This window comes from Ostrea edulis, chromosome 10 (genome assembly GCF_947568905.1).
Source record: "Ostrea edulis chromosome 10, xbOstEdul1.1, whole genome shotgun sequence".
Lineage (NCBI taxonomy): Eukaryota > Metazoa > Mollusca > Bivalvia > Ostreida > Ostreidae > Ostrea > Ostrea edulis.
Genome location: NC_079173.1, coordinates 44,233,954 through 44,246,973, shown reverse-complemented (window position 1 = coordinate 44,246,973; position 13,020 = coordinate 44,233,954). Strand labels below are relative to the sequence as shown.

At 36.4% G+C, this 13,020-nt stretch overlaps 1 protein-coding gene across 1 annotated transcript; it reads right to left on the bottom strand.

Moving 5' to 3' along the window:
• Positions 1–3,673: 3,673 nt before the first annotated feature.
• On the bottom strand, positions 3,674–9,093 carry LOC125666458 (serine protease inhibitor dipetalogastin-like). Its single transcript, XM_056151458.1, has 3 exons — positions 8,851–9,093; positions 4,665–4,778; positions 3,674–4,239 (listed from the first exon to the last, which is right to left on the bottom strand). Exons 1-3 carry the CDS (start codon positions 9,006–9,008, stop codon positions 4,203–4,205), a joined length of 309 nt encoding a protein of 102 aa, XP_056007433.1. The 5' UTR covers positions 9,009–9,093; the 3' UTR covers positions 3,674–4,202.
• Positions 9,094–13,020: the final 3,927 nt, after the last annotated feature.

The following is a 13,020-nucleotide window of genomic DNA, read 5'->3' as shown; positions in this document are numbered from 1 at the left end:
AGAGAGAGAGAGAGAGAGAGAGAGAGAGAGAGAGAGAGAGGGGGGGGGTTGTAACTTTTGAAAATTCTTTTACCTGTGGGGGGTTGTAATATTTACGTTACTAGTGTAGATATATGTCTATAAGCACGGAGGCTTTTTATTACGTCGTTAGATATATTTGCTATATGTAACATCTGAAGTTGTGCCACTTGAAATGTCTTGCTTTACCCAAGGAAATAATTTCTCATTCATGTAACAATGGCATCCTTTATCATAACCCTCCATTTAACAGATTTGGCCAAATACCGACAGTCAGACAGAAATGTTTTTATTTCATACATTTATCACCAAATACATGCACACGTAAGTAATCCTGGGTGTCGTCCTCAGTGAATAAGACATTACGGATAGCGCGAGTAGCACTGTGCGACTCCATCAGCGATCTTCATCAAATGTTTATATTCACAATTTTTTAAAGAATATTTTTTTAAAGGGACAGGCCGGCGTGTTCTACCAATCTGATTAAAATCAGACTTCTAAATCCGCTCCTCTACGCTCCAATGTACATGTATTAAAGCACATCGTAGGGGAGCGGATCTACAACTCTGATTTTGATTAGATCGATGTCTAGCACGTGTCTGAACAGAACAATTATTGGCATTCTTTTCTTCATCCGCGTATTTAACACGTGATCCTTCCGCAAACTGTTTATTAACACGATAAAGCTAAATGTATTTATACACATTTATATTCCACAGAATACGAGTTTCAATATTAATAGTCCTGAAAAAATCTACAAGTTTTACGCATTTGTTTCATCAGGGATCCCATGTCAGATACTACACCGATCTTTCCCAGAGTTTCTCAAACTGAGCTAGACAAAACCTGTTGAGTTCATCTCTCAATGAATACTTTTTTTTTTAGCATAAAAAGTTTGTTGGATTTTTTGGAGGGGGGGGGGTATTTGTATTTTTTTTTTTTTATTTTTTTTTTTTTTTACCTGTGGCATAAAAATTTAACTTGGAGGAAGATATAGGAAAGTTAGGGGACTGTAAATACCATGACGTCAATGACGTCATCCCCAAGGAAAACTGAACCTCGGAGGAGGTCAGCGTTAGAGTTAACAATGCAAGATTGTAAATTTATTGTCTTAAATTCAAAGCAACGAGCGAATGGTAAATATATCATATATGACTGAAAGGAGAAAATTCAATGCAGAAATCAAAAATATACTTCCCAAAAAATTGACATTACTCCCAATTTCAGGTGCGAACCTCTTTAAAGGAAAACAAATGTCACTCCTGCAAGATATGGTATGTTTTGGAAGCACCGCCGCTTTTATCCATTAACGTCCCTTGTTTTTATTGGGGGGGGGGGGGGTCCTCTTCTTTTCTTTTTCTTTTTTTTTTTTGGTTCTTTGTTAAAGCGAGAGGTATTGTATTAACAATTTGTAAAATTCTTCATTTAGAAATTCTAAAAGCAAAAAGCAAAGCTTTTGGCTATGATTTGGGGTTAATGGAGAATCGGTTTAAGTTTACATTTTTACTACCTTTTACTAATTGCCATGAAATAGAAGTATGTGGGGGGGGGGGGGGGGTTCTGCTGGTGAACAAGCTTTGCATGTAATATATACAACGGTCTTTGCATATCAGAATGGTACAAATGACGGGGGAATATATTCTCTCTCTCTCTCTTTCTCTTTCTCTCTCTCTCTCTCTCTCTCTCTCTCTCTCTCTCTCTCTCTCTCTCTCTCTGTGACATGCCTGATTTAACCAAAGGGACTTCCAAGGATGAAATAGTCTTCGGTTCCCCTGCCTGATGAATGATTAGATAATTACATACAATTATTTTGCGATCAATTTCTAATCATGAATGAGAAAATGACACAGTTTTAAACCATACCAAAGCCAATATCCAATGGTGAACGAAAACATAACAGCATGAACAGTACCAAAGTCAATGACTTTTTAGAGGCTTACAATGTCCAAAAAGGTTTTTTCCTATTTATTTATGTTTTATTTATCTATCTATTTATTGGGGGGGGGGGGGGGTTACAATAGTGAAAGGTGTAAGTACTACAGCGTCGTATCCTAACCTGTGGCTGAACGCAGAGTGTCAATAGAATGACTTACAGTAGAACGGTTACATTAATCACCGGTAATTACCAGACTTACATTAGAATGGTTACATTAATCACCGGTAATTACGTGACTTACATTAGAATGGTTACATTAATCACCGGTAATTACGTGACTTACAGTAGAATGGTTACATTAATCACCGGTAATTACGTGACTTACATTAGAATGGTTACATAAATCACCGGTAATTACGTGACTTACAGTAGAATGGTTACATAAATCACCGGTAATTACGTGACTTACATGAAACACCGGTGCCATACATGTTCAATTCAATTCTTTATTGCCCTCGAGTTATACAACTCATCGGAATACATCTAGTACATGTATACATGTGAGCTGGAGTATTTGAACATTAGCAATAGAGTCAAACAGCTTCGACTGAAGCACGTCTTTAATATTTTTCATGAAAAATGTCCAGATTATTTGAAATATAATTTTAGAATAAATTGTTCATCCAGATCAACTAGATCAAGTAAGCTTAATTTCTTTTTACCAAGGGTTGAGACAATGGAATCAGAAACTTTTTATTTTAACGGCATCAAAGACTGGAATTCTCTCCCTGATGAAATAAAATGTATAAACAATAGATTTTCATTCAAATCTGCAGTTAAAAAACATTTACTCAATGAAATGAAGAAAAAGGCAGATAGTGATTATTATTGATTAGTATTATTGATCCACATTGTCTTGTTCATACATAGTTATTACAGTTGTTATTTCAATACTAAGCACTGTTGAAATTTAAGATATTTAAAGTATTCTTATGTGTTTCAAATCAATATCTTTTTGTTTGCATTGTTTTATTATGCTAATAATTATAATATATTGTGTATATCATATTATAAGATCAGAAGGACCCCATTGGAATAAGCCATATGGCTTTCATGGGTTATCCTTGGCATAGGCATATACATTAATTTACTCACTGTCTTAAAGTCAAATAGCTGTTAAAATTTACCTTTTTATCTTATGTATTTAACAATATACAGTTATTGACTGGGTTCGAGGACAACAGCTGTTTTGTTTGACCCGAGAACGGATCTGTTGCCTGAAGCCGTAGGATCCGCGTGTCACATGTTAATTCTTTCAACACAGTTTAATAGATAGTTTAATAAACAGTGTGTTCTTCACTAGTGACGTAATAAAGCAATATTACACACTTCCAGACTTGATTGTCAGTTTTTGTATAATTTGCAAAATAAGGATGGTAAAAAGCCTTATGAAAATGAAATTATCTAGATAAAGTATCAAATATTCTGTTCAAATAGTAGGGCCAGGATTTATCATCACATTTATGTATTATCGGGTGTTTTCTCCTTCAAAACATTCCGCCAAAAATCTACTCTGTATCTATGATATATTTTCTCCTAGAAAACCTTCCTCCATGAAATCTAGTCTGCAACATAATCTTTTTCGAAAAACACATAGATCAATCATGACACACAAAATTAGTTTACTAAAAATACAATTCTGTAACCAAGTATATCTTAAATAAGATGAATTATTATTGCAACGGCTCGGATCATCTAAAAAGTTTTCACAACAATTAATGTGCGTAGAATTCTTGAGTTTATTTTGAAACATTACATGTATTTATACAATTATGCATAATAGTCATAGAAAAAATGCATGTATGCCCATTGTGCATTACAAATAAACAGCCCCCACCGCGCTCTTCTAAAGACCGCCCAGGAGGACGTGTACACACAGACATGAAAAGGAATCTCTAATTTTCTGATATTTATGGCATACCAATATAAAACAGAATAAATCGCAAGTTTTCACCAAGTTAGTGTGCGTGTTTGGATTGATAAAGTCCGAGGGGGAACGAAAGTACCCAAGTGTTGATTACAAAATATATTCGTGCAATAAACATCAATCTAAAGATCCATCCAGGTAGACAGTGGTCACGTGGTACACAGTCACCATTCAGTGTGTACGGGGACGTTAGGTTTTTATATTTGTTTCTTTAATTCGTTTGTTTTTGTTTTATTTCTTTGTCTACATAACGTTGAGTCGTGCCTAAATTTCAATATAAAGTTTTGGATGAGCTGTATAAAGAAGAAAAAATGACTTCATTCACAAACTGCATGCTCCGGGGGTAAAACTGACGAGACTGAAATATAAAAGAAATTCGATTAGTAAGGTACTACATGTATTTAATTATCGATTAGTAAGGTGCTACATGTATTTAATTATTCGATTAGTAAGGTGCTACATGTATTTAATTATTCGATTAGTAAGGTACTACATGTATTTAATTATCGATTAGTAAGGTGCTACATGTATTTAATTATTCGATTAGTAAGGTGCTACATGTATTTAATTATTCGATTAGAAGGTGCTACATGTATTTAATTATTCGATTAGTAAGGTGCTATATGTATTTAATTATTCAATTAGAGAGGTGCTACATGTATTTAATTATTCGATTAGAAGGTGCTACATGTGTTTATTGATTTAATTAGAAAGTCGATACATGTATTTATTGATTTAATTAGAAAGTCGATACATGTATTAATGCATCTAGATCCCACTTACTCGCATTTTGCCAGGCAGGCATTGTCATACGTAATTCCATTATACCCACAAACAGGCATTTTCACTTTTGGGCATGCGCAGTTACACTTCCCTTGATAGGCGATACCAATACCTCTAGACGATAAAAACAAAACTATGATTACAACAAAATTTTACTATAATTCTAAGTAATGGTGTTGCTCAAAGACTTGATATGATGGTAACATTAAATATTTGATATAATACCGAAAGTTTTTTTTTTCAAACTGACGTCACTTCCGATACTTTTTAGCTCTTCTGAGCCAAAGGCTCAAAGAGCTAATGCTATGGCCATTTGTGCGGTGTGCGGTGTGCGGTGTGCGTAAACTTTTTAGAAAAAGGGCTATAACTCAAGAACCCCTTGGCCAATTTTTTTCAAATTTGTTACAGGGTATCATTGGCCCAAGGGCTTTCATACATACTAAATAAAGGGATGTGACCCTTTAACAAGGGGAGATAATCAGGAAAATACAAAAAAAAGTAGTGGTTGCTAAAAAATCTTCTTCTCAAGAACCACAGGGCAGATTATCACCAAACTTACACATAAGGATGAGGATATGTTGTAGATTAAAAATTGTTCAAGGCATTACCCTGGGGCAAAGGGCATGGTCTCAAGGTCACTTCAAAGTTGACCTAAATTTAAATTTTTTTTAAATTCCTTAAATCTTAGATATTTTAGTCATTATAAGGACTAGGATCATCAAATTTTGACAGTTGATGCATCTTAGGACCTTGTGTCAAGTTGTTTCAAAAGTAGGTCACGGTGACCTACTTTTTGAATTTTGCAGGTATTTATTTTAAAATTAATTTTGATGCATATCTTGGACACTTTGAAGCCCATGATCATCAAAACTTGTCAGTTGGTGGATCATGGGACCTTGAAATGCGTCAACTGAAAAATAGGTCACCATGACCTACTTTCTGAATTTTATGGCTTATCATTTATAGATATATTTTAAGTTGTTATTTCAAATACCGAGAGGTTTAGAATCGTCAAATCTTGTAAGTTGATGCATCTTGAGGCCTTGAAACATATTTATAAAAAAGTAGGTCACAGTGACCTACTTTTTGAATTTTGCAGCTATTCAAATTTCACATTTTCAATTTTAGATGCATATTTTGGGCACTGTAAAACCTAGGATCATCAAACTTTGTCAATTGATGCGTCTTCAGTCTTCGGTTTGTGTCGACCAAAAAGTAGGTCACCGTGACCTACTTTTGGTATTTGACAGCTAAATTACTATATTTCAGACACTATTTGACCTACAATCATCAAACTTTGTCAGTTGATGCATCTTGAGTCTTCGGAGTGTATCGACCAAAAAGTAGGTCACTGTGACCTACTTTTGGCATTTGACAGTTATATTTATATATTTCAGTCACTAATTGACCTACAATCATCAAACTTTGACAGTTGATGCATCTTGAGTCAATGGAGTGTGTCGACCAAAAAGTAGGTCACCTTGACCTACTTTTGGAATTTGACGGCTATATTTATATATTTCAAATACTATTTGACCTACAGTCATCAAACTTTGTCAGTTGATGGGTCTTGCATGTTCGAAGGGTTTCGACCAAAAAGTAGGTCAACTTGACCTACTTTTGGAATTGGACACCTATATTTATATATTTCAGATACTATTTGACCTACAGTCATCAAACTTTGTCAGTTGATGCGTCTTGCATGTTCAAAGGGTGTTGACCAAAAAGTAGGTCACCTTGACCTACTTTTGGAATTGGACGGCTATATTTATATATTTCAGATACTATTTGACCTACAGTCATCAAACTTTGTCAGTTGATGGGTCTTGCATGTTCGGAGTTCGCTGACCAGAAAGTAGGTCACCATGACCTACGATTGGAATTTGACAGCTATATTTCAATATTCAGATACTAATTGGCTTAAAATCATCAAACTTTGTCAGTTGATATTTCTTGGGTTCTCAAAATGTGTAAACCAAAAAGTAGGTCACATTGACCTACTTTTTTTGAATTCTTAGGATTTAACTAAAGATTTAGAATACTAAGAGGCTAAGAATAGAAATGGTGAGGTTGTACAATTTATCAGAAGAGCGATTCTAGGCCCTTGGGCCTCTTGTTTTTTTATTCCCGCAAGATCGAGTAGTATGGTAAATCGATTTTTGATCTGTCGTACCCAGTGGTGGATTCACAGCCCCCCCCCATCCCCTTGTGACCAAAAATTAAAAAAACAATTCTAGACTTGACATTATACACACAAACAAGTGGATAAAAACAATTCTAGACTTCATTATACACACAAACAGGTGGATGAAAACAATTCTAGACTTGACATTATACACACAAACAGGTGGATAAAAACAATTCTAGACTTGACATTATACACACAAACAGGTGGATGAAAACAATTCTAGATTTGACATTATACACACAAACAGGTGGATGAAAACAATTCTAGACTTGACATTATACACACAAACAGGTGGATGAAAACAATTCTAGATTTGACATTATACACACAAACAGGTGGATGAAAACAATTCTAGACTTGACATTATACACACAAACAGGTGGATGAAAACAATTCTAGATTTGACATTATACACACAAACAGGTGGATAAAAACAATTCTAGACTTGACATTATACACACAAACAGGTGGATGAAAACAATTCTAGATTTGACATTATACACACAAACAGGTGGATAAAAACAATTCTAGACTTGACATTATACACACAAACAGGTGGATAAAAACAATTCTAGATTTGACATTATACACACAAACAGGTGGATGAAAACAATTCTAGATTTGACATTATACACACAAACAGGTGGATGAAAACAATTCTAGATTTGACATTATACACACAAACAGGTGGATAAAAACAATTCTAGACTTGACATTATACACACAAACAGGTGGATAAAAACAATTCTAGACTTGACATTATACACACAAACAGGTGGATAAAAACAATTCTAGACTTGACATTATACACACAAACAGATGGATAAAAACAATTCTAGACTTCATTAAACACACAAACAGGTGGATAAAAACAATTCTAGACTTGACATTATACACACAAACAGATGGATAAAAACAATTCTAGACTTGACATTATACACACAAACAGATGGATAAAAACAATTCTAGACTTGACATTATACACACAAACAGGTGGATAAAAACAATTCTAGATTTGACATTATACACACAAACAGATGGATAAAAACAATTCTAGATTTCACATTATACACACAAACAGGTGGATAAAAACAATTCTAGATTTCACATTATACACACAAACAGTTGCATGAAGATAAAGGATTTAATTTTGTGGCTCTTTGACAAGCTTATTACTCCTACACATTTTGAAATACACCAATCTCCACCAGAGGGCGCTCGCACGTTAAAGCGAAATTGAGTGCGACCTCTGGTGTAGATTGATATTGTACAAGATGCAGACTTCGTATCATATCCCCATCACACTTCCTCTTCCGTGTTATATCTCAAGTCAACAAAAGACACAGTGACCTTGACAGATATGATATACTTCACATTAAGCTGTGTAAGATCACGTCAATGTCACAGTGTACATGTGTACTATCTTAAAACCTCAAGGAAGTAAAACATGAACAATAAATATTAGTTAGTCATCAGGAATTTACACACACCCTCAGTTTCATATCAATGAGAGAGAGAGAGAGAGAGAGAGAGAGAGAGAGAGAGAGAGAGAGAAATAGATAGATAGATAAAGGGACGGACAGACGGAGATATCAACAATTAGACAGATAGACAAAGGGCCGGACACCAGGACAGCGCAATACCTACTGAACTGTACATATCAGACACTCATGACTGACATAAAAAAGAATGTCTCTCGTTCGGAGCGGGCCAGACAACCGTGAGTGATGTAAAACGAAGAATTTGTATAGAATACGGGACTGTGTTCAATATCGTAGCGACTACGTAGGACTCGGTAGCGCTACAATCTTGAACGATATGCTAGGCTAGCCCTACGTAGGGATAACAAGCGTTAATTCATATAGTGCGTTCAATAGACTTAGATATCTAGCCTAGCAGGTAGACTAGCCGCTACGATCTTAAAAGCAGCCCAGCCTTACTTACACGGAGCCGTGAGTGACGTAAAACGTAGAATTTGTTTAGAACATCCTTACTTACACAGAGCGGGCCAAGCATACGTTGTCGTACGTCTGTCCGTTCTCTCCGCACACGGGGGCGTGGTTAGCAGTGCAGGGTGCTGGGAGGTCCCGAAGAACCGCGTCACCAAGGCCCACAAAAAATATCACCACACACAGGAAAACGGGTCCTCTTTCCATGGCTTCATAAAGTTTCAAGAATAAGTTTGTCCAAAATAAATCTAACTTGTTAAAGTTCTTATGAGAGTGCCCGGGCTTGATCTTACATGAGTGCCCGGGCTTTAAAAGCGTACGTGAGTGTATGTCATTTGGAATGCCTCATATAAAAATAAAGATTTTTTTCTGCCATGTTTTGCAATCAGATTTATTCCATATAAGATTAATCATTGGTGAAAACGTGTGTGCGTTTTCTAATATGTTAAATATTTTTCAATATGGTGTAGCATGAATTTCAAAAAGACACGTCCATACTTAATGACGTCACAAGGCTGTTTTAAAACAGTAGTGATTTATCTTGTTAAAAAAGTGATATTCCTCAGCCAATCAAATTATGTGTTACAAACAAAAGATTGAATTATTTAGGAAATGAATCCAATAGCAATGCATGGTATTGAGTTAAGCTTTAGATGTTATTTACCTAACTGTTTTATGTCCAGTTTGACGATCTACTGCTCACACACGTCTGCTAGGCTCGGAACAGCAGACTAAATAGAGGAGTACGCTTTATATATGAATGCGAACTTCTAATTTTAAAATTGTTTCCATGATAAGATAATCAAATGTCAAACTGGTCATTTCAGCCCCATCATGGTCGTTGTGAAATTTCATAATTCAGGACGATTACATTTTCTATTTTTGATTTCGAACTAAGCGTTGCGAAATTTGGAATTTAATTATTCTATAATCGACCATGATCTAGTTTTACAATGGTTCGCAGTCCACGCAGTCGTTTAATGTAGGCACGAGAAACCCGTGTGACCGCCATGTCCTATTTAAAAAGTAAATTTTCCCAAACTTCGTCAAACTGGTGAAATCCAAATTTAAGTGTGTGTGAAACAAATCAAATCAAAGATCATTAAATTGTAACGTCTCCAAAATGTAAAGATTTCAGAAATTTATGAAAGATCAATAAAAATGGCCCCCCAAAGTACAGCTGCCCACGACTGTCGCTGATTTTTAGATAGATTGTGTACATACGCATTGTTGATTATATATTGTTTAACGTCACTCTCGAGAATTTTATTCCAAAAAAAAAAAATATGAATACCCCTATAAAAAAAAATGCTAATTAGAAAAATATGGAAAGATTGACTGTTAATGGGTGTGCTGATACAGAAAGAAAACGGTGAATAGAACGTGTAAAACAGACAGAACTTCACTGAGGGGAAGCTAGGCCGCATCCGTTCTGGTGACGTCATTGAGTTTATGTCATTCCCCATTTGTGTCAAACTGTGAGATTGGCACTCCGCAACGGTTTCCTAGACCCTTTTGGTTTTATTGGTAGACCAATGGTTATTGATACTTCTACATAGGTCCCCATTTTACCTAGCCGTGGATTGTTGGTCACAGACCTTGCAGCTTACGAGGAGGATGCAGTTGTTCGTACGAAAGAAAGTGTCCCCAAGACTCCGGTAGCACCGGCCAGTGGGTGACATAGCTCTTAACACTGTCAGTGTTCTCGCTGTGTTTGTACATCGGCCAAGGCTCTTAAAACTGTCAGTGTTCTCGCTGTGTTTGTACATCGGCCAGTGGGTGACAGGGCTCTTAAAACTGTCAGCGTTCTCGCTGTGTTTGTACATCGGCCAGTGGGTGACAGGGCTCTTAACACTGTCAGCGTTCTCGCTGTGTTTGTACATCGGCCAGTGGGTGACAGGGCTCTTAACACTGTCAGTGTTCTCGCTGTGTTTGTACATCGGCCAGTGGGTGACAGGGCTCTTAACACTGTCAGCGTTCTCGCTGTGCTTGTACATCGGGCAACTGCCATCAGAACAAGTTTAAAAGAACCAATGGACAAAGGATTTTCCAATCTGGTTTTACCATGTCTCTCAGATTGTTGGGACGTTTTAATGCAGCCACGAGGGCTCTTTTAAAACCCTCAGTCATTCTCGGGTTAGTATGAAGAATTGGAATCTGCTTCTTCAGAATTTTGTTGAGATCTTTTAAGACAGGGTGATACGTTGCTACCCTTGGAGCTCTGTCACCTTCCGGTTTTTCTCTATAGTGTAGTGTAGCGGTCAGTTAGCTCTGTCGGTAGAGCACCTGACTAAAGATTCAGGGGGCCCGGGTTTGAATCCCGGTCTGGTCCGTTGCATTTTCTCACTTCCTGTTATAGTAGTATGGAATGTCTGTCGTGTTTTGACATCTCATCAGTAGCTGCTTGCTCTTCTGGGGCTTCATAGCCTCTCTTGCACGGATGTGGGTTTTTTCCTCTTTATCAGATGGGCGTTCTGTTCTTAATAAAGTGCAGGAGTGAATCAAGTACGACGGACCCTGGTGTCTAAATGTTTAGGTACTCCTTTGAATGTGTGGGGTGTATGACAGCTTGAGATATAGATGGAAGTCCGTGGGTTTGGTGTGAAGACTGAACTCGACATGTCCGTCATTGATTGTACACGTGGTATCTAGACAGACGTTACTGAATATGGAAATGTCAACAGTGAACTTAATGGAAGCATGGTATAAAGTTGTCAAGTTCACCGAGAAAACCATCTCATTGTCGTCATTGAATCCAACTTACAAACATAAGGTATAACAATAGATTGGTTATATTCACCCTTATCACCATGCATACATCCTCAGTGCCACCTTGCTTCTCGCAGGAGGCGACTAAATGGGAGGGGGTGTCCTTCGAATGAGACCGCAAAAACCGAGGTCTCGTGTCACAGCAGGTGTGGCACGATAAAGATCCTTCCCTGCTCAATAACCATAAGCGCCGAGCATCGGCCTAATCTTTGCAGCCCTTCACTGGCAATATATTGATGTCTCAAGAGGGAGGTTAAACAATATAAAATCAGTCCATCGAGTAAATATGACTATTTTCAACATGTAGGCCAATATTCATGCAATGGGATTAAGGATGTACTCTACATCGTCATAATGGGATTAAGGAGGTACTCTACATCGTCATAATGGGATTAAGGATGTACTCTACATCGTCATAATGGGATTAAATGCAGTGATACCCAAATAAAACAGTTTGAAAGTTTTCATTCTGGTTAAAGGTGTCAATTCTCCAACAATATGTAATTGTTAGGACAATACCTCTATAACCACTATACATACTCTATACAAACTCGGCTAATTTCGTGCTTATAAAATGGAATTCGGGGTATATGTAACCGGGCAGCTAGGAGGAAGTCGTGACCCGGCGTTGTGTTCATTTATTTTGGTAGAAATCTATAAGGCATTGACCTATATAAGCAAAACAAATAACAATTGTATTAGACAAAAAGTACAAGTTAATAATTAAGATAAACTGTTGACAATAAGTTACCATTAATAGAGTATAAATTTATATTATAAAACTTCGTTCTGTAAGAAATTTACCTTTGAACTTACAAACAAACTCTGAAAATATACTTTGACAACTTTCACTGCAAAAAAAATACAATAAAGTGTAAACGTTGCAATTAAGAATCAGAGTCATACACAGAAATATTGTAGTAAAGTAAGACCTAAGTAAATATGATTCTTACGTACCACAAGATGCACCTGATAGAAGCTGGGCAGATCTTCAAAGTAAAACTGTACACTGCTCTGTTTTACAGAGTTTGAACGGAAACTTATAGTTAAAGGTGAATCATGACTATTAGGTAATACTTAATGACAAATGAAATTTAGCGTTACAAAAGAATCAACTCAATCCAATGCGCATAAGAAAAACAACTCAATCCGATGCGCAGTAGAAGTCCTACTCAATCCAACTAAAGAATACTTACTAAACTTTTCGAAAGTATAATCATACAAAAAAATGAATAGATACATAATAAATCAATAAGAATAGATTTGTACTATCACTACCACATGTACATATAGATCTAAACCAAGCAAGTCTCTTGATCCCTTCTCATCCAGTGTGTTAATGTTCTGTTATTTAGATTTCCGATATTTTTGCCATCGATATTTTTACCATGGATAGTGATAACCGTTTCCTCGTGATCGCGGAGCTGTTGATTTCATTTTGTGAACAATG